Below are 23,819 nucleotides of genomic sequence, written 5' to 3'. Positions count from 1 at the left end.
AGTCATCACATTATTAGCTCCTCTCATTTGTTGTCTGGGCTCAAATGTCATCTCTTCAGAAAAGCCCTTTGGTTTCTTCATAATGCTTTTTGATACATTCTTAATTTTAACACAGCACAATTTAGCTTTTTTTTTTTTTAGTGTTAGTACCAAACACTTTACAGTAATTCTACCACTTTACATGATTTTCATTGTAGCACCTATCATTATCAGAAATGATATAGTTTATTTATGCTATTAAACATTAAATTCTGTGAGGAAAGGAAGTTTTGTCTGCCTTATTTTCCCATAAATTCTGAGATCCTGGTAAACTTTCTGCCATATTGAAGGTGTTGCTTCCTAGCATACTAAAGATGTTCAATAAAATTCTGTTGAATAAATCAATCAACCTTTATATTTTTATAAAATATCATAAAGTATATGGTGTCTCTATCAGTTACTAAATCCAAGATTTATTTGATTCCTAAAGATAATTATAAAAAATAATTTTAAATGTATGGTACTGATGCAGAGAGAGCTAAAGAGCATAGCAGATAGCTTTCAGAAACAGACACATATACATATATATGGAGCCCAGATATACAACAGAAATAGGGAAAATAAATTACTCAGTTCATGATATGAGGTTATCAACTGGTCATCAATATTGGGAAAGTAGATAGAACTCTACTTCTTACCACACACAAAGAATAGTTCTATGAAGACTACAGACATAATATAAAAAGCAATACTTGAAAACCTTTAGAATAAGAGAATATCTTCATAAACTTGAGACAGAGATTCCCTTAAAAAGACACAAGAAAGCACTAACCAAAAAAGTAAAAAATCAGTAAGTTCAATATTAAAATTATAAATTTATTTAAAGGTATAATAAACTGAAAAAGGCACAAAACAAGATATTTCCAACACCCATAATTAACAAAAGGTTATTATTTAGAATGTTCTTAAAAAATAACTTCTATAAATCAATAGAAAAAGAACAACATAATAGCAAAATAGGGCAAAGACCTATTTCATAGAAGAAAAATGTTTTCATAGAAGAAAAATGAAAACAGGCAATAAATGTATGAAAAGATGTTCATCCCCTTTAGCAATGAGGCAAATACAAATCAAGATAATAATCAATTTTTATATTCAGTAAGATTAACAAAAATTAATGTCTGATAATACCAAGTACTGAAGAGGATGGGATCAACGAGATGCCTTAACCACTGTCAGTGGAGTATAAGTTGATACAAGCACTAAGAAAACAATTTGAGCTTCTTATATAAAACTGAATACTCTGTGGATCCAACAATTCCACTCTTGGTATCTAGAAAAACTCATACAGGTGTATACCAAGATACAAGAATAAGAATGTTCACAGCAACCCTGTTCATAATAGCAAAAACCAAAACAGTATATTCATCAACTGAAAAAAAAATGAATTTTAACAAATTGTGGTATATGCATATAATGAAAATATAGCACTAAAAAGGAATGATCTAGTTCTGTAAATAACATATTTGAATACTGAAAATAAAATGTTAACTAGAGCCAGGCATAGTGGCTTGCATCTGTAATTCCAGCTACTTAGGAGGCTGAGGTAGGAGGACTGCTTGAAGCCAAGAGTTCAAGACTACCCTAGGCAACATAGCAAGACCTGTCTCAAAAAAAACTTTTTTAAAAGTTAGCTGGGCGTGGTACTTCACGCTGCAATCCCAGCATGGCAGGCATCTGTAGTCCCATCTGCTAGGGAAGCTAAGGTGTGAGCACACTTGAACCCAGGAGTTCAAGGCTGCAGTAAGCTGTGATCACACCAATGCAGTCCAGCGTGGGCAACAGAGCAAGACACGTCTCTTTTAAAAAAAAAAAAAAAAAAAAAAGCTAACTACAAAAATCAAATCCTAGAAAATTATATAAACCATGATGCCATTCTTTTAAAATTAAAAACCAAGCAAAATCTTGTAATACATATGTGACTAAAAAATTAAAAATGTATTTTTTAAAAAGCAAGGAATAAAAAGAAAAAAAAAATACAATCTATTCATGCTCTCTTGGGGAAGGTTCAGGGATAAAAAAGCAGCAGATAGAAAGACCTAAGATATATAGAAGATTCTAGTTCTTAAGCTGAGTGATAGGTCATTTAGTGCTCATTGTATAATTATGCTCCCATTTACATATGACACATATTCTTTTGTATGTAATCAGACAGAACATTCAATGCTAATTTAAAATACATTAAAAGAACTACTATCAGAATCAATGTAGGTTTTAGTATTCTATCAGTAAAACTTAGGTGTCTATGTCTTGAATAACTTTAAAAGTCTGAAGAGTAAAGTTAGCTCTATTCACCCAGGATTTTGATAACCATGAAGTAAGAGAGCATGCAGAAACAGCATTATACAGAGTACACCTCTTTACCAAAAAAACCCAGACAGCCCATCTGTCTATTTGTTTTCCCTCACCCCATTCACAAGCATTAACAACTATACAGACAAAAGAGGCTGAGGAATATAAAAATCATTATGACGTCCTGTATCAGTAATAAAATAGTAGACTATTCAAATATAAGTTTAAGGGGGACAGTGACTTTTATTTCTGTATCCCTTGGCATATAACTGATACTCACTAAATACCCTCTAAATGACTGAATAGATATTTGGCAAATGAATCACTGTGTGATTCCAGTGCAGTTTCACTGACTCACCTACCAAAGATAACATTACAGTGCCCTCTGCTGTTTCTACTTCAAGTAGAAGTAAAGTAGAAATGACACTGAAATAGTAAATATAATTAACATACCTGCTGCTGCATCTTCTGAGAACATGAATCCAAAACTAACATCTTTTACCTTCCAAATTCAATTCATCAATATAAAATTTGAAGAATTTTACAAGTTTCAAAGTCTGCGTTTAAGTGGAAGTTAAAATATGATGAAGTAATTTTTTAAAGTCATAAATAATAATCTGGATATAAATCCAATGCCTCTTTTTCTTCTAAGGTACACCTTTTCTTAAATACTCCAATAATTTAAATGTCAGTGTAAGCACGTAGTTTTTTTCACTCAATAGTACAGATACTAATCAAGTACCATGAAATTACAGTTGACCTTTAAGCAGTCAAAAATGTGCATTTAGGGACTGGGTGTGGTGGCTCACGCCTGTAATCTCAGCACTTTAAGTAAGAGACCCAGCATTATGGGGGCCCAGCATTTTGGGAGGCGGGCATATCATTTGAGGTCAGGAGTTCAAAACCAGCCTGGCCAACATGGTGAAACCCATCTCTACTAAAAATACAAAAATTAGCTGGGTATGGTGGCACATGCCTGTAATCCCAGCCACTCAAGAGGCTGAGGCAGGAGAATTGGTTGAACCTGGGAGACAGAGGCTGCAGTGAGCCAAGATCACATCACTGCACCAGGTGACAGAGCAAGATTCTGTCTTAAAAAAAAAAAAAGTAAATTTAACTTTCAACTCTCCAAAAACTTAAGTACTAATAGCCTACTGTTTACTGTTGACCAGAAACCTTATACATAACACAAAGAGTCAAATTAACACATATTGTGTATGTTATATGCATTACATATTGTATTATGTAATACAGTATATACATAAGCTAAAGAAAATCCTATTAAGAAAATCATAAGAAAAAAAATACAATTACAGTACTATACTGTATTTACTGATACCATGTTTATGCCATCTATTTACAAGATGAATCATCAGTTTGAAATAGCAGCAACTGCAGCTGCAGACCACAATCTACAGCTAAATATTAAGCAATTAGGTCGGGCACGGTGGCTCATGCCTGTAATCCCAGCATTCTGGGAGGCCAAAGCAGGTAGATCACATGATCAGGAGTTCAAGACCAGACTGGCCAACACGGTGAAACCCCATCTCTTACTAAAAAATACAAAAATTAGCTGGGCATGGTGGTTCGTGCCTGTAATCCCAGATACTTGGGAGGCTGAGGTAGGAGAATTGTTTGAACCAGGACCCTGAGAGGCAGAGGTTGCAGTGAGCCAAGATCACGCCACTGCACTCCAGCCTAGGCTACAGAGCGAGACTCCATCTCAAAACAAGAAAAAAAAAAATTAAGCAATTAAACTTTTTCTTGTAATGTCATGACGTTTGTCTGCTTCTTGGGAGCACTTGAAGCATCACTCGTGGTACTTCATATGGGTCTCATAGTGTTATTCAAGGTTTAGAATACTGCACGAAACATGATGAAAATAGATAAGAACTGTAAGAAATGACTTTCTAAAGCAATATGCAATTTACTGGAGCAAAGAACTGTTCATGAAGAGATGATTAGCGTCACACAGCATTTTAAGTAGATGATACTCGCAACACCTGAGCTCATTGTAGTAACAGGAAGTGGCTAGAAAATCATTACCGTAGTATGATATGTACTAGTTAATGTTATACAGTTATGATTTAATACTGTATCTTTATGTTTGCTGACATTTTTCTCAACTGGGAATAGCATCGTGTACAGTTTGTGTGAAAGTTCTGATAAATTTTTATTTTGTAATAGATTTGTGTATATTTTAGAGTAGTGAGAAAATAAACTAGTACCTACATAATTTTATGCATTCATGATACACCAAACCTTTATTTTTTCTGTTTCTTAGCTACACAGTTCATCTGTGAGTTTTAAATTGTCACAAATCTCAGAAAAAATTTCCAATATATTTATTTTAAAAAATACACATAGAAGTGGACCCGTGTAGTTTAAAGTTGTCTTGTTCAAGGGTCAACTGTACTTCACTTTAAAAGACATACGGTCTCTAATAAATGACTATACAGCTCCAGCTTTTTAATATTTGGGAGAGTATATTCTGAAGTCATCTCTAATATTATGTTGTCTATTTTTATTTATATATGCTTGAAATATATAACCTTAAGTAAATTTCTTCTATTCCAAGTAAAAAAGATCTCCATTTATAAAAACCCTGTTCCCAAGATAAAATACTTCAGTTAATATTTAAAATGCTATTCTATTTATAAGACTCAGCAGTGCCATTCAGTTCACCTGAGTCAATGTCTAAATATACGAGGTAATTAAAGAAACTGAAGAATCCACTGAAATCATAATGCCAAGTATCACAAGGTTGAACAACAAAACATAAAAATATTTTGAAGCTTGGTGCAGTGGCTCATGCGTGCAATGTCAGCATTTGGGGAAGCCAAGGCAGGAGGATCACTTGAGTCCAAGAGTTTAAGATCAGCTTTGGCAACACAGGGAAACTCCCATCTCTACAAAAAATAAAAATAAAAAAATTAGCTGGGTGTGGTGGCACATGCTTGTAGTACCAGCCATTCATGAGGCTGAGGTGGAAAGATAATCTGAGTCTGGGAGAGGTTGTGGCTGCAGTGAGCTGTGATTGTGCCACTGCACTCCCTGTCTCAAGAAAACCAAAAACAACATTTTGAGATTTGTGTTTTTTTTAAAGATTTCTACTCCTAATGATGATTGTATAATAAATAGTATTTATAAAATATTGTGAATTATTGAATTTAAAAATGAAAAATGGGCTAGGCACGGTGACTCACACCTGTAAACCCCAGCACTTCAGGAGACAAAGGCAGAGGATCACTTGAGACCAAGAGTTCAAGAACAGCCTGGGAAACATAGCAAGACCACATCTTTACAAAAAATTTTAAAAATTAATTGGGTGTGGTGGCACAAGCCTGGAATCATAGCTACTCAGGTGGTAGGAAGATCCCTTGAGCCCAGAAGTTCAAGGTTGCATGAGTTATGATCATGCTACCGTACTCCAGTCTGAGCGACAGTGAGTCCTCTGTCTCTAAAAATTAAGAATTAAAAAAAGGAATTTAGCATATTACTTTAAATCCTCTCTTTTTAGAAAACAAAATACATACATACTACAACCAGTTAGAGAGAAACAGCAACTGATCTAGACTAAAAATGTTTATAGTTAGAAGAAACCTTTATCATTATCTCATTCAGTTCCTTTCCTAGATCAATGAAATATAAGTCCCAGAACAGTAAACTGACTTGCAATAATCAGATAATTAAGAATTTAATTTAGGAAGAATAAAACTTCATAAATCAACATAATTTCCTATATTGCTAATCAATAAAATTAAAATCTTCACCTTATTAATGATACAGTCAAATTTTAACTGTTTAGTTATACCTGAATGCAGCAAACAAACAGCTTCCTTCTATTTTTGAATAACAATAGAAGGAAGACACACTGGACTAGTAACCAATTCTAACTTCTCGGATATTTGTGCTATCCTAGCTTCAGGCTCTCCTCTACAAAATTAATGCTTTATTAGATAATATCTGAGGTTCCTTTCACCTCAGCAATTCTATGATTTTTAATATAAAAATTGTCCCTCTTACTCCCTAACTAGACTATAAAAATTTTTAGGGGCAGGAATAATGTTTTATTCATTATGTATCTCCAAAAGTTGGCACAGGGTCTGCCACTCCCTGCCCCAAAAAGCTCTCAGCAAAATCTGTTGAGGTGATTTGGATATAATCTTCAAGGACACATCTTCTAAATCCCTAAGGCAAAACCTGTTTCACTTCTAAAATACCCAAGTATGAAACAATTTTCATACTCAAATGATTATGTAAAAATTCTGACAAAAGTGTTTCTCCCTTTCAAATGGCAGTGAAATCCTTGTGCTACATCTATGCCTTGTAATAACTGTAGGAAGAAATACTACAAAAAAGAGTCCTAAATTATAAGTTAGATAACTAAGTAAATAATGCATCTTTAGATAATCAAGACATAAATATACAAACATGGCCTATAAATTTCAGATGGACAATAAGAACAGATGGGCACCGGGTACTAAATGACCATTTATATTCTTTACTTTGTATTTCAATTCCTGGAAAGAAAAGTAGAAGACTTAATAATTCAAAATTGAAACACCATTTGGCTTTCATAATAATTACACATCAAAATATTATCATGTCCCCAAACAAGCCGTTCAAACTTTAACTACTTACTTGATGGCCCAAGGACATCTTTGCTATCACCAAGAAGCTTTTAATGCAGGGTAATTGAGCAGCAAACAAATACAGTCCAAATCAGGAAGAAGCAAAATGCATCAGGATGGAAACAGCAGTGAAACAAAAGGACAAGGAAAATAGCATTAGTTTATAAGTAGAAAGCACATGCACATCAATAGTAATAATCGTAGTAATTTACAAGAAACTTCCTTTTCCACACACAAAAAAAGATCTCGGATTAAGCAGTATCAAATATTTGTTTTGTTTTTGGAAAATGAAGGTGGTAAGAGAAAAATAGAATCACCTGAGTATTTCGTTTTTAAAATTAAGTCAAAAATTACTTTCGATTATAATTCAAGAGTTAGTAATGATAAAAAAAATATGTAGGAATTTAAGTGACAGCCAAGTTATGCATTCCTTAAATTTAAGGTGGCTTAAAAATATGTAACACCCATGCACTATTAAAGATTAGTTCTGCATGCCGGAAAGCACTTAACACTACATAGAGATTTAGTATGTTTCTTCCACAAAAGAGTAAAGAACATTTATTAAGTGTTTGTTACATGCCAAGCATTGTGTGAAAAGCGTCTACAGAGACATCAACAAAGCAACAAATTTTTTCTCAACTAGCAAAAAAAGAGAGAAATATTCATTAGAAAGAAGTTTTATTAAGTCAGACAAAATTTTCTTAGGGCCCACTACAAATCAAGCATAATATTTGGAGTTACTGGTCTTTGGGAAGTCAGAAGACCCAACACTTCAATGAAGAGCTTGCAATCAACAAAAGAAACCGGAAAAAGGCTGCTGACCTTTTGTTTATTAACTATTTTAACATAAATTACTCTAAATGTTGCCTATAGGCAGGTGCTTTGGTTCTGGTAGGAACAGAGTTCTCAGCTCTCTTTCATTTTAAATACCAAATACAGTAACATATCAAAACAAATGCAATAATAGAAACAAAAAATTCCCAAGAATTACATTATTTGGTCTTAAAGATACTTGAGGATCTTAATTGGCTGTGACAAAACAAGTTAGCAGTTGTCTGCTTGCTTTGGGCTTTTGTCACCTCCTTGAAGAAAATCTTGGACCTATTCCTCCCTAAGTGGTGGCTTTTCACAATACTTGAAATGGTCTTCTAATGCCTTGAAGGCATTTATTTGCACTGTAATCCCATTTAATCTCATTCTTTTAGTTTTACAAACTAAAGTTGACAAAGTTATATTCTCCTGGGCTCAAGTGATCCTCCAGCCTCAGCCTCCCAAAGGGCTGGGATTACAGATGTGAGCCACCACACCAGGCCCTAAATCACTTCTAATGAACAGAATACAGTCAAAGTGATGGGATGTCTCTTCTGAGATGAGATTATAAAGAGACTGTGACTTCCATCTTGCATGCAGTCTCTCAGTCTCTTGTAGATAGATTACCCTGGGAAAAGTCAACTGTCACTTCACATGTCAGCCTTGTAGAGAGGCCACTAGGTGAAAGAAGTATGGTGTTAGTGAGGTCAGCAAAAACCACAACTGCACTTGGAAGCAGATCTCCCACCTCCTCAATCAGTCAGTTTTTGTTTGTTTGTTTTGAGATGGAGTCTCCCCTGTTGCCCAGACTGGAGTGTAGTGGCACCATTTTGGCTCAGTGCAACCTCTACCTTCTGAGTTCAAGCTATTCTGCCTCAGCCTCCCGAGTAGCTGGGACTATAGGTGCATGCCACCACGCCCAGCTAATTTTGGTATTTTTAGTAGAGATGGGGTTTCACTATATTGGCCAGGCTGGTCTCGAACTCCTGACCTCATGATCCGCCTGCCTTGACTTCCCAAAGTGCTGGGATTACAGGTGTGAGTTACCATGCCCCGCCTAGTCAGTCTTTCAGTTGAGACTGCAGCAGTGCTCAATATCCCCATTATCTTGACTGCAACTACGTGACAGACTAAGAGACCTCTAGCTAAGCTGCTCTTAGATTCTGATCCATGGAAATTCTGAGATAATAAATGCCTGTTGCTTTATGCCACTTAATTTTTAGATAGTTTGTTATGTACCAATAACTAACATAATACTGGAAAACTGGAATAAAGTTAAGCTAACAGAAACAACTGTGGCAAACTTTACAAATGCTTCATAGACAACCTCTAAGAAGATCTTCCTGAATTGATATGAATAAGTATGTAGTTTCCCTAGATTTATCAGTAACTTCCTAAAGAAAAGCAGTGGTTCTAATCATATGTATACATAGCTGACAGTTTTTAATTTCACAAGGCCAGTCATGTTTGAAGATTTTACAGTTCAACTTCTATTTAGAGTGAAAGATTAATAAGCTCAACTTTCATAGTACAGCTCTATTATATTCTCATATTTTGTCAGTTAACAGCACTATGTCAACTGCTATTCAGCTGTATTCCTTGTTTATTCACAAAAAATAATCCCTGGCATACAACAACTACTGAATATTTGTTCCAAAAGCATTCAAGCATAGTTACTCATGACATTATCCTCAAGCATGTCCATGTTATATAAATCTGATTCTAATGGATCAATCCTATTTTTTTCAACTTGAGGCACTGAATAATAATCAAAACAAACATTGTTTTTTCCAATCATTCATTCATTCATCCATTTAACAAATATTTACTTAGTAAATACTGCTGACATACATCATTTAGACACTAAGGGACACAGCAGTAAACAAAACAGACAAACATCCTGCACTTGGTTGTTATGTGGACCAAAGTGTTAGCAGTGAAGGTGATGAGAAGTAGTTGAGTTTCCAATGTATTCTGAAAATAGAGCAAACAAGATTTCCAAATAGACCAAATCTGAGATAAAAGAAAAAAGGCAGAAACAAAATGACATCAGGTATTGGGGTCTGAGCACCTAGAAGGATGGGACTACCATTATCTGATACAGAAAAGATAGTGAGAGCAACTAGTATACAAGGAGAAATATAAGGAGCTCAGTTTGGGTCAAATTAAGTTTGAAATGCATGTCAGACATGCATCCAAGTGAAAATGTCAAGTAAGCAGTTGGAGATATAAACCTGTACAGAGTAAGGTTCAGGCTGATAAGAAAAATATGAATTATGATATGTATGAGAGTTATATTATATGACCTGAATTGCTTAATCACAAGACATTGAAAAATGCCGTAGAATAAAAGAACAGGCCCTAGAAAAACAGATATTATCATGGACAACACAACTAAGCATCACACTCAAGCACTGCAAATGCAAAGCTGAACACAATGAAAAATAAGCATAGCTTCAGAAACCTTTCTCAAAAGGATATGGATACAAAAGCACTAAGCTGGGAGTCAACTGAAATCATCCTTCCAGAGTTGCTTGTAAATGATGCCAATGGGAAACAGGACCTAAATACCTGAGGATTACATATCAAATTTCCAAAGTAACATACATCACTGAAGTCTTCTGCACATGGCTAAACTGCACACTAATTTCTTATTCTTACCATTTTTAGGACCTGGGTCAAATTTGTACAGTATCATGTTGTATTACACATAAATAAAAACAATGTAAAATTGATATAGAAACACTCTACACAATTACCTTGTACAATATTTAAAAACTAAAAAGCTAGGCACTTTTCTTGGTTTCTGTTAAAGAACTTAAATACAGCTAGAATCTCAGAGAATCCAAGAACAGCTTCTCAGTTTATTCAGAAAAAGGTCATCATGAGTGCCTATAACCCCAGCTATATGGGAGGCTGAGGCAGGAGGATTGCTTGAGCCCAGGAGTTCAAGGCTGCTGTGTACTATGATCCATGATCGCACCTTTGAACAGCCACTGCACTCCAGCCTGCGCAACATAGTGAGACCCTGTCTCAAAAGAATAAAAAAAAAACCAGTTTCTCTAATTGACTCTATTTAGAGTAACTTATGTTTACCATTATCCCATAGACAGTGTCCATACAGTTATCTCATTAATTTTGTTATATAAAAGTATATCAATAATTAAAATTTCAGACATCATACTATCAAAGTATTTAAAAGCATGAAATATTTATAGCCATTACCCAAATCTTTGCTGATTTTCAGAAATAGAGCACTATGCAAAAAACATGATTTTACTATATGTCTAAATATTTGCTACCTCATCTATAATTAGCATTAAATATGCAATCTTTAGGATATACAAACATCTTCATCCTGGGAAACATCTCAGTCTCAAACCATGATGGAAGTTCACCCAAATAATACAGAAGCAATCCCATGCAATCTACAGCTTTGATTCCATTTCCTTTGGCACAGCACTTCCCTCTTAATATGCATCATGGCTTGATTTAAGTCATCTGACTCATGACAAAGAGCTCATCAAGCACTGATGTAGCTAGTGGCACCTCTTCACCCAGTAAAGTTGGTCAAATTGTTACAGAAGCAATCCTGTTGCAGCTGGCTCAGAAAAACAATAATTCAGATGGATTATACGAAACATCTGAAGAGTGCTCTATTTAGTGTTATCATAGGCCCTTAGAATAAGAAACTTCAGAGAGCTATATAGTGCAGCTGAGAACTGTTTGTTCTTTGAACAGGAGTCATCACTCTACACTTAGCTGAATGTTTAATATTCCTGTAATCATCTGCAAAACACACTTGTGTACATTTTAACCTTGAGTTTCATGGGAGAGATTTTAAAGAAGTATGTTTCTGGGAACTACAGCTTATTACTGTTGGATAAAGAATATGATCTGGCCTGCCAAGCGGTTATTTTAAAATAATCTAATTGCACTTTTGATCCAGCAATTCCCCTTCTAGGAATATTAATAAGAGGATCATATAAAATGTTCAAAAAGATGTGTCCATGGATATTTACCACAACACCATTTACCGTAATCTAAAGAAGTAATTTGCTTTAAACAAGGTAATAAAATACCTTCACACAATGAAATAGCACATAGTCATTAAAGTTTCTTTTTCCAGCCGGGTACATGGCTCACACCTGTAACCCCAGCACTCTGGGAGGCCAAGGCAAGAGGATCACTTGAGGTCAGGAGTTTGGGACCAGCCTGGCCAATCATCTCTACCAAAAATACAAAAATTAGCCAAGCTTGGTGGTGTGAGCCTGTAATCCCAGATTCTTGGGAGGCTGAGGGAGGAGAATTGCTTGAACCTGGGAGGTGGAGGTTGCAATAAGCCGAGATTGCACCACTGTACTCCAGCCTGGGTGAATGAGTGAGACTCTGTCTCAAAAAAAACACAAAGTTTCTTTTTCCACCTACTAAAAAACATCCATTATATATATTGGCTTTTAAAAGTAGGTTACAAAGAAGCTTGTATGATATGACCCTATTTTTATAAATTTTCTTATACACATACAAACTTAGGAAAGATGCTGCCAAAATATTAACAGTTTACGAGGTAGGATTTTACTTATATTTTTCTTTATTGTTTAAGTATGGTACAGTAGTATGCATTATTTTTACAGTCAAAAAAAGAACTTATTTACATTTTGGAAAAAATATAAACAGTTTTTAACTGATATTTTCAATCTACACTAGCTATTTCTTATTATGACATAATTATCTATGATTAAGTACAGTGGGAAGCATATTTTAAGAATCCAACTTGAAATCCTAAAAAGATACAAAAATGTTAACATGTTCCACACAGCACCATATATTACTGTCTCTTGAACTTCAGCAACTTCTGAATATGGCAAGATCTAAAAAGAAAACAAATTTTCTCGGGAGTGATTAAATCTCATACACTTGAATTAAACCTGGAGAGCACCCAGAATTTATCAAATGAATTAAGTGGTGCAATAATTTTTTAAGTAATAGTTATTTTTCAAAAGGTTTAATATTACTTCTACACTGAAAACTGAATCCTTTTTAAATAATCTTTTTTTAATCTTGAGGCATCAGGAAATTACAGTTAATTTCCTAACCTGTGGTGTCCTCTCTGGTACTGGCCTGGTAGTTTTTCACTTTATATCCTTCTTTTATATATTCAATCCCATCAGCGTTTTCATGTAAGCCTCTTTTGGTTTCTAACAGCCTGCTGCTCTGGCTTCCCTTCTATTTTCTGGCCTCCAAACTTTTTCTCCCATTCAATAAGCGAATGGCCATTACCAGGGCTCAGTCTCAACTATCTGTTTTTCTTCCTCTATCTGCTCTTTTCCTGAAGTTTCCATTGATGCGTCAAGGCTCATTTATTACCTATATTCAGATAACTTCCTAGTTTGCTCTTCATCCCTAGCATATCTCCAAAACTTCAAAACATTTCTACCTATATGTTTGGACATTATTGCATATTAACTTCTAGTTCTAAAATTTTAACGAAGGAAGGGCTTTACGTCTTTGTATCAGAGATAGTACTCAGCTTTCTCCCAGAGACCAGCTTCCACGCTGATTTGCCCATCTTTCTTACAAACACTCAGGCATAAACCGTTGATTCATCTGAGACATTTCCCCCAACAACTGATTATTAAATTCTGATGCTTTTTGCCTCCAGTGTCTATTTCACCTTCAATCCTTTTTTTCACTTTCCATTAGTGGCCCCATGTTCCACCTGCATCACCTCATGTGTCAACTTCTGCATCTCCCTTTCAGTCCATGTCCCTGCATGTAGTCTCAGCCCACTTATTCATTTACTGTGCTACATACTGGAATTCAAAAACATGACTAAACATAGTCCCTACTGCCAAGATCACCATACATAGAAGACAGTATGTATTACAATTTATTCAACACTGAGGTAAGTTATCTCCGGTCTACCCAACATTACTCATTCTTCAAGCTATCCCATCAATGTCACTTAACGTCTTTCTGTGAGGTTTTCTCCTTTGTAAATGCACTAATTATTAAATCTTACAAATTTGTAATTATTAAACCTTTCAAATTTCTGGAATTGTTATGAGGTTTAATAATGCCTCTGGAATTGTTATGAGGCTTAATAATGGTTTACTAATGGAATAGAATGGAATGGCTTAATGGAATAGAATGATATATATATCTATATATATTCTATATATATATAGATATATATATTCTATATAAATTTGTTTTGAAAATCAGTATATAGACATAAGGCAGAATTACTTAGTATTACAACAAATTATTATAAAGACTAAGAAAAGATCCAGAAAGAAGTGATTAATTTACCATCTTAATTTTCTAGGCAGTCACTCTGGCCTCATTTATCCTCCACTCGAGAACGTCTGGTGGCACTCCCTAGTCTTTCAAAAATAATCCCCAAACACTGAGAGTTAAAATATTTTACAATTTGGCCTAATTATCCATCCCATAGAAATAATGATTTTTCTACAAGAAAGTCTCATGTCTCCACTTAACTCAAACTCCACTTAGCTAAAATTCTGTTTAGTAAAACTGCTTATTGCCTAAAGTGATCTGTAATTTTCTCCCTACTTTCTTTTTGCTTCCCTACTCAATAGCTTGAAATTTTAATATGTATTTTCTCTCATTCTCTACTCAAATGTTAGCTCCACTGGAGTGAGTATTTTGTCTATTTTGTTCACTGCCCTATCTCTTAAAACTAGAACAGAGCTTGGCACCATTGTAGACAATGAACAAACCGCTTACCTTCAAAGCTCAAATTGCCAATTCTGCTACCTATGTTCAAGCTGAAGTTATTGTTCTTCAACTCTGACTTTCTAATGTGAGTTCTTTGATAATTCATAATTAGTTATCTCATAGTATTGCCTCTTGCTATATAAATAAATAACTCAATTGTTATTTAACTTTTCTCCACTATTATAATTGTCTAGTACAGCGCTGTCAAATAGAACTTTCTACAACAATGGAAATAGTGTGTATCTGTAACGTCCAACAGGGTAGCTACTACCCACATGTACCTATTGAAATCTTGAAATGTGTCTAGTAAAACTAAGGAAGAACTTTTAATTAATTAGTCACATGTGGAAAGTGGCTACACCATCAGACAACTCAGGTCTAGCACAACCTTTATTTACCTTTCCCTAGCTCAACCTAACACTGACCACTCCTCTAACATTTGTCACTGCTGACCACTCATTTTCTGAAAATTCTGCCCTTTCTTAGTTTCCAAGCTATTTTCTCTTTCTCCTCCCTCTCTATACTTGGCTCCTTTGCATCCTAGAATCTCTTGTTTCCATTCAACATGATTTCCCCATATGATTCCATTGACTTGATTTTTTAAAGGGATCAATTCACCACTAACTCCCCAAATCAGTTTCCTACCTTGCCCTCTCCTGAGCTGCAGCCCCTCAAGGCCATTCCAATGATTCTCTAAGTGAATTCATTCTTCTTATATACAGCGTGACATCCTTGGTAAGGGATTTCCTGACTTCCCACTGCAGGCATAACAAACATATTCCATCTGTCTTGTCATTGCATCCTTCTATTATCAGATCAGATTGCAGGGGAAAGCCCACAGAGCTCCATGTGTTCCTAGCAACACTGATCCTGTACTTCCATTTTACTGACTGGGTAGGAGGAAAGGCCTTTCACTCAGCCTTTCCCACAACCCCGAATGCTTACAGTCTAACCACCACTGCCTGTGTAATAGATACGCAAGCTTTACACTTAGTTCTTATTTCTGCTTAGAATACTTCCACAATACTCCCAAGAACAGCATTCATCCCCTCTTCTGTTACTCTATATCCTTTTACCCTGCTTTATTTTTCATCAGCAATCATCCCATAACACAGTTAGTATTTATATATTTTTCTGTCTTTCTCTACTCAAATGTCAGCTCCACTGGAGTGGGAATTTTGTCTGTTAACGGCTATATCCCTTAAAACTAGAACAGAGCCTGGCACCATTACAGACACTCAACAAATACTGAAAGAATAAATACAAGAATGGGGAAAAAAAGGCTTAGTGATTATAACCTTAATACCTAGCCAAGTCTTTGGCCATCTGATAAACTCAAATTCCAATAGGAATTCCCCCATTCTTTTCCTTAAATAGTTCTGTCCTGAATAAAACAACATTGTTACAGATTCACTATCAGTTTTTGGTAACAAAACATAAATTATGTTTCTTCTCGCACTGGTCGTCTCTTGCCATGATTAATCCAAACTCCTTTATCAAGGTTTCACACACAAGAGAAGCTCAAAATTAACCAATATGATTTTCACTTGTATCTAATGGCATGCATCTGGTGAGACTGCTGGTGGATTCTATGGTTAGGAAACCAGAAGTTTACTACCCACCAAAAGATTTAAAGCCATAACCTTGGGCTTTGACCTCATCAACATTTTCCTCTAAATCTAGCCTAACCAGCCACAGTTGCCTGAAAAGGTTATGAAATTGCACAACTGAAACCATATTATCACATCACAATCATGGCAGGTGATATGAGAACTGGTTATATGAGACGGCATATACATAAACATTTCAGTGTTTGATGCTTCATCTTATGACCTGTTTCACTCATTTCAATTGTCAATCTGAAGTAAATGCTTATCTTACTTGAAATTTTATTTTGGCCAATTATTTGCATTCTTATATAGAGATGCGTACATAAGCCTACATTCTAGATTAAATCATGACTGAGATCTGAATTAAGACATAAGAGCTGCATAAAAAAATACCTTCATTCCTTCTGGATTTCTATTCCATTTCTAACAAATCATTGATTAGTGTATTACACTCCATAGCATCAAGCCACAGGCAAGACTGCTAATAATAACATGGAAACGTCAACCCCCATGACTCATAAATCTACCACACGTAAGAATGCAATTAGCAACTGTTCCTCATGTCTCAGGAACTACATGGTGCCCAAATGTCAAAATATTCAGCCTAGATAGAAAAGTCAAAATTATTAATAGTTACAGGAAAACAAAGCTTTGGATTAAATAAAATAGATCATGTATCACATATTTTTCAATGTATACCACATTACATTAGGTAATGAATATAAAAATTTTAAAAGAATGCTTAAAAGTCTAGGTGTAATATAGATGAGTTTATAACAAAAAATTCGCCCTACTTTTGAGAATTCAAATATTTACATTTAGATCTTAGTGCTGCCCACTGTCTAGCTAACTGACCTTATGCAAATTACCCTTTCAGAGGCTCAGTTTCTTCACCTCTTAAAAACAGAGTAACATCTACCTTACAGTATTATAGAAAGGATTATACGAGAAACTGCATGGGACACCAAGCCTCTGTACACCTCCACTTGTTACACATCTCAAAGTCAACATGTCCAAAGCTGACTTCATCTTACCATTCCCTACCCCTGCTCTTCTTCCTGTATTTTCTCCCTTAACAAATGGTACCTCCCACCAAATCACACAACACAGAAACCTGGACGTCACTCTAAACTTCTCCTTCACTTTTATTTTCCTCACCTATATTCTCCTTCACTCCTAATATTAATTTCAGGACAAGGTCCTAAAGTTCTACATAGTCTTTCATATTTATCCTTTATTTTCCATGTCCACAGTTACTGCTACTACCTGCCACCTGAATTTCTTATACCTAAGCAATTTATCTTCTATAGATATCATAAAGAGCCTTCTAAAATGTATATGTGATTAGATCTCTGAAGCTTAAAAAACCACTTCAATAATTTTGCACTTGGTAGGCTCCCACATCCTACCAAAACTGGAGAGAGAAACATTTAACCTCATCTTCAAGGCTCGTCACAATTTTGCCAAACTTATGTCATGCATTCCTCCAAACACGCATCAATCCTGCACTTCACAAATGTGACAAACTCAAAATTATTTTCACTTCTTCAAACACACCATGTTGTTTGTTACTCTCACAACTCAGTTTGCCTACAATGCCATTCTCACCTTCAGCAGGCAGATAAATACCTAAGTTCCTTTCAACACTCAGGTTAAGCATTACCTTGTCTAAAAAAACTTTCCTGATACTGACTTTTCAACTCCTCTAAAATAACTGACTTTTCTGATCCCCTCTGCATCATGTAGGCTCATCTATAGCAATGCTATCCCTTCCAGTATGAATTAATGCTAAACATATTAATGCCCTAAAACTCATAGAAATAAAATGTAACTTGATATGCAAAGGCCTGAGTTCAAGTCCTGACTCCATCATCTACCTGTTGTATAGCTTGGGAAAAGCTATATAGTTTCCCTTAATCTCAGTTTCTGCATCTGTAAAAAGAGGATGCCACCATCTTAACATCATTTTTAACATTCTACATGTTTAATATATATAAAATTGGTCTTACTATCATCCTGAAATCACACATCCAATCAATCACCAGGTCCTGCTGATTTGCAACTCTAATTCCTTTCACATCTTTTCTATTCTGCTAACACTACCATAAAAGTTTTAATTGTCTTTTATCGAGATTTCACAACAGCCTGCTAACTTGTTCCCTGAACTAACCACCTCTATTTCTATGGTTTTCAACCTTAGTTGCACATCAAAATCAACTAAGGGACTTTAAAAAGTACTGGTATATGTAACTTACCCTCTGAGATTCTAATTCAATTGAATAGGGATGTAGCTGTACATCAGTTTTTCAAAATACTCCAGATAACTCTAAAGTTCAGTTGGTTGCCTCTCCAACTGAATTCCACAATTTTGCAATGGTGATATTCCTAAACCACAACTCTGAACAGGTTGGTTCCCTGCTCCAAAATCTTCAAGAATCTGATACTGTGTTAACAACAAACATCCCAAATAGTAAAACAGTATTGAAGGCCCTGTATAATCTGATTCAAAGAGACGCGGTAACAACAAACATCCCAAATAGTAAAACAGTATTGAAGGCCCTGTATAATCTGATTCAAAGAGATGCGGTATAGGAAAGTGATTAAAGGCTCGCCCCTGGAGCTAAAATGTATCCCAGCTCTGCTACTTACTAGGTATGTTGTCCTTGCTCTGTATCCTCATAATTCTATCTATCTCATAGGGTTATTTTTAAGATTAAATGAATTTATGGGCAGGGCACTTTGAATAGCTGCTGGCACATAGTAGAAATAAACATTAGTCATTATTCATTTCTATTTGCTTTATTTTCCAGTAATTCCCCTAATGCAGTCAACAGTTTTACCAATCAGACCTAAATAAAATCTGCTCTTAACACAGTGTAGGCATGAATCTAGAAGGGTATACTATGTGTAGAATGTGTTTAATGAAGGTAGGTTAGTTTGCTGACCTCAATAAAGTTTAAATAAAATAAATTTAAAATATGTAAAATTTTAAAAAATATTTTGATTGAAAGTCCCACCAAATCTTCACTTGTCTGTCTAGTGACAGTAGAACAATGAAGAGATTTTTATCCATATCTCAACTTAGTAGGTTTTCATTAACTTGTGACTGCTTCAGAAGTCAACTTAAGTTTAATATGGTGAAAACAGCAGCAATGGAGTAAAAGCAAGCCTGGGATGGGGGGATACATTTATATACAGGCATTGGTGTGTCTATGTACACACATACATATATACCTAAAATTTAATTTTATAAGTATATGTATGAAAATAATATTAAGATTTTTTGGAGGGAGGCAGAGTCTCACTCTGTCGCCCAAGTGTGGAGTGCAGTGACATGATCTTGGCTCACTGCAGCCTCAATCACCAGGGTTCTGGTGATCCTCCCAATTCAGCCTCTTGAGTAGCTGGGACCATGGATGCATGCCATCACAACCAGCTAATTTTTTTTTATTATTTGCAGAAACAAGGTCTTACTATGTTGCACAGGCTAGTCTCGAACTACCAGGCTCAAGCAGTCCTGCTTCAGCCTCCCAAAGTGCTGGGATTACAGATGTGAGGCACTGCACCCAGCCCAAAATTAAATTTTATGTGTATAGGTATGTGTGTACATAGACAGACACATGTATATAAATTCATTGCCCAATCCCCAAGCTTCCTCTTGCTCCATTGCTGCGACTTTCACCATATTAAACTTAAGTTGACTTCTGAAACAGTGACTTCTGAAGCAGTCACAGTTAATGAAAACCTACTAAGCTGAAGTATGGATAAAAATCCTTTTATTGTTCTATTGTCACTAGAAAGACAGATTGAGATTTGGTTGGACTTTTAACTATATTTTATCTTCACATATCTCTAACATGCTAAAATTTGAATTCTTTACATTTCTTTCTGAGGTTTTATGGGACTCCCATAAATTTAATTTATTCTTAAATGTAAGATTCTTAACATATACCATTTTATTTAAGAGTTAAATGTGAAGTTGTGGGTGTCTAAGCTTTAATTATATCCTGCTTATGAGAAGCTCTGGCATGTCTTAAAACTTGAAAGAGCAAATGACAATGCTTATAAAAAAATCTTACGTTTAAAAGCTGAGTAGTTATATTATTTATGGATACTGAAAGAAATAAGAAGTCTTTAAAGCCAGTTCTCCTCCCCAAGTCTAGCTTAGCAAAACAAATAGCTTTGACTATTCTTCTGTTAAATGATTTCACTGTCTACACTGAGTAAACGACAGTCTGTTTTTTCAGGTGGTCCCTTAAGAGTTCTATATTTTATTTTTAAACTGTAGGCATATCCCATGTGACAAAGATCTTAATATGAATTAACTGTCCAACAGTTCTGGTGTTCTTTAAAATCTCTAGTCCACTTCCAGCCTCTCTATACACAAAGAATCCAAAGCCAATAAAGAAGAAGGCAATTGCTTTTGCAAGTGATAACTGAATTACTAGTAAAGTAACACATCCCCACCCCACCCTAGCCCCTGAACCCATACCTGGAGATGGATAAAGTGGAATATCACAGAAGAAGGAAAGGCCAGGGGAAGGGAACAGAAGGAGGGAACAGGAGGAAGGGTTAGAAGCCAGCTATCTTTCTATGCTCTCTTCTCTGTAATCGCTGACCACCCTGTATTTACTATGAGCACAATACATGATTTAATTCCAAATAGAGGAAATAAACACAATCCTACGTATGCATTGTTGTTTTTAAACTGTGCATGTACACACATGCAGTACTGTTGCAGTACACACATTCTAAATGCAGGCAGAGAGGCCAACTACTACCTTCCACTGTGCTTTCTCTCAAATGGGCCATTTACAACTAAGGAGACAGCTTATGGGTAAGAAGTATGCTCAGAATAGAGATACAGAAAAGTTACCTAAAAAACAGAATATGTAAGTGGTAGGGGGAAATGAGGATTGGGGAAGCTATGATTTTAATAAAAAAGATTTTCTACCCTAAGACATATATTCTCTAGATTGACCAAAATGGCTAAAAGTAGTCCCTGGGCTCTTAGACAAGCCAGTTAATATTCCCAGAAAAATATTATTAAGAGAATATAAGCTCACAAACAAAATAATATTCTAAGGAGCCCAAGTGCTGGGAAAGACAACAAACTGAACAATCTTGGTCAAAGAAAAGAAAATCAGTGAACCAAATTTATCAAAAACTTAATAAACAAGCTTGAAAAGATAAAGGAGGATATTATAAAACTGAAGCATGAAAAAGCAAATTTTTTTTAAGCTGATAATACTGGGTATAAAAATATTATAGAGAAATAAAATATAGTAGGCTTGAACAGCAAAATGAATTTGATCCAATAACAAATTAATGAGCCAGAATAATGACCAAGGAATTCAACAAGAAGGCATCAGGAAGAAAAAAGATGCAAAACACGTAAGTTAAGCAAGATGGAAGAATGAAGCAGAAACACCACATTCACAAAATGAGAGATGCAAAAGGAAGACATAAAAGATTTAAATAATAATGTTAAATTTTAAATAATTTTGAAAACCTAAACAGAATCAATACTCTTCTAGAAAAGACTCCCCAAGTCTAATCCCCAGACATACAGTCATAAAGCCATATGCACAGCTGCATAAGGAATGGAAGAAAAAGGGAAAAAACATTATTTGCAGATGATATGAATCAGACAAAATATTAAAACTAATGAAAAGTAAGCAGACATTCAACAAATATCTGTTAAATGACCAAATGAGAAAAGAAAGAAACAAAATCAAAAACCACTGAAAGGTAGAGGTCCTGTCTCAACGCAAAGTACAGTTATAAAGTAGCCAGAGTTTATCTTGGTATCACTCCCCTATTATTAAAGGCCGTCAATTCTTTCTTCTCCCCTTCTAGCCCCAACCCTCATCTTCTAGGTTCCTTTTGTCCTATCAGGCAGCTGTCAATTGTTCTTTCTCAAAGTGTTAGCTGCTTAAGGATTAGATGAGCAACTCTCAAACTTTTGGGTCTCGAGATTCCTTTATACTCTTAGAAACTGTTGAGGACTCCAAAGAGCTATTTATATGTGGATTATACCGAGTAATAGTTTCTGAATTAAAATTTTAATGGGAAATTTACTAACTACCTCAGCCAGTTGATCATGGTCAACAGTAAAAATGAGTTATGCTGACAGAATATACCCTTGTTATGATGTGATGAAAATGGTACTTTATCGCTGTGGTCTTCCTTCTCAAAATCCACTAAACTTAGTCTAATCATGAAAAACACATCAAACAAATTCTAGTTGAGGGATACTATGCAAAACAACTGAATAGTGCCCTCAAAACAGTCAAGGTTCATCCAAAACAAAGAAAGTGACACACGGTCATAGCCAAGAGGAACGTAAGGAAACACAGCAACTACATGTAATGTGGCATCCTTAGTTGGATCCTGGAACAGAAAAAGAACATTATGTCAAAACTAAATTAAGTAATTAATTAATAATAAATAATAAATAAAACTAAATAAATCTGAATCAAGTATAGATTTCTGTTGTATCAACACAGGTTCATCAACTGTATCAAATGTACCACACCAAAATAAGACGTTCCTAATAGGGGAAGGTGGGTACAACATATATGGGAACTCTATTACCTTACAATTTTTCTGCAAACCTAATGCTGTTCTAAAACAAAGTTTATTTTTAAAAATTACCTCTTAGAAAAAATTAAACTAAAAAAAATTGAAACAAAAGAATTCACAGGCACACCCTCTAGTAGCCAGCAGGGCAATGACATCATATTTCATGTGGTCTCTGGAAAGTTGTACTGTGCACTTATGAGAAAAAGACAAATAATATCAAGTACAATGGTACTATTACAAAAAACTAATTTTTACACCTCACAGATTCTCTGAAACGGTCTTAGAGAGTCTCAGAGTCCTGGGAACCCACTTTAAGAAGATTTCCAGGAATAACAGAAACATAAAAGATGTGTGGCTGGGAATTCTGCTGTTATACTCTGTATGCAACTGGTTATTTCCTCTTTCTTTTTCAAAGCTAACACTTTCTCCAACTAGGCTCCCCAAATTTACTACAGAGTCCAATCATACACCTGCATGATTTTTACATTACTCAAGCCTCTAACATGAATAATCACCTAATAAGTTAAATTTTTAAAAAATGATAAAATGAGATGAAGTCTTTAGTACTTACACAATAGGAAATGTTGAGCAATATTTTCCCTCTTAGGAAGTTCAAGCAATTACAAATATTTAAGTACTGAAAGTAACAAAGCTTTCAGAAAAAGTTTATTTTTTACTTCTGAAAATAATAGAACTTTCAGAAGTTAAATTAATGGAGATGTAAACAAAGTATATCAAATTATTTTGACATTTTCTAAATGTCTCCTTTTAATAGAAGTTCCAATAAAGCTATAAAGTGGCAAAAGACAAAATACCTAACAAAAGGTTGTTGGATTATACATTTTAAAATAACTAAAAGGGTATAATTGGATTGTAACACAAAGTATAAAAGCTTAAGGGGATGGATACCCCACTTCCATGATATGATTATTATGCATTACATGCCTGTATCAAAACATCTCATATACCCTATAAAAGTATACACCCCGGCCGGGCGCGGTGGCTCACGCCTGTAATCCCAGCACTTTGGGAGGCCGAGGCGGGTGGATCACGAGGTCAAGAGATCGAGACCAACCTGGTCAACATGGTGAAACCCTGTCTCTACTAA

General features: G+C 35.1%; 1 protein-coding gene across 1 annotated transcript in view; it reads right to left on the bottom strand.

Moving 5' to 3' along the window:
- The window catches only part of OSBPL8 (oxysterol binding protein like 8), a 166,689-nt gene that overhangs the window by 86,549 nt on the left and 56,321 nt on the right, over window positions 1-23,819 (bottom strand). Inside the window, exon 3 of the mRNA XM_037739302.1 lies at window positions 6,976-7,012. Coding sequence (XP_037595230.1) covers window positions 6,976-7,012 — 37 coding nt within the window. The remainder of the gene's footprint in view (window positions 1-6,975; window positions 7,013-23,819) is intronic.

This window comes from Cebus imitator, unplaced genomic scaffold (assembly GCF_001604975.1).
Source record: "Cebus imitator isolate Cc_AM_T3 unplaced genomic scaffold, Cebus_imitator-1.0 Scaffold67, whole genome shotgun sequence".
Lineage (NCBI taxonomy): Eukaryota > Metazoa > Chordata > Mammalia > Primates > Cebidae > Cebus > Cebus imitator.
This window is presented reverse-complemented; position numbering and strand designations above follow the sequence as displayed.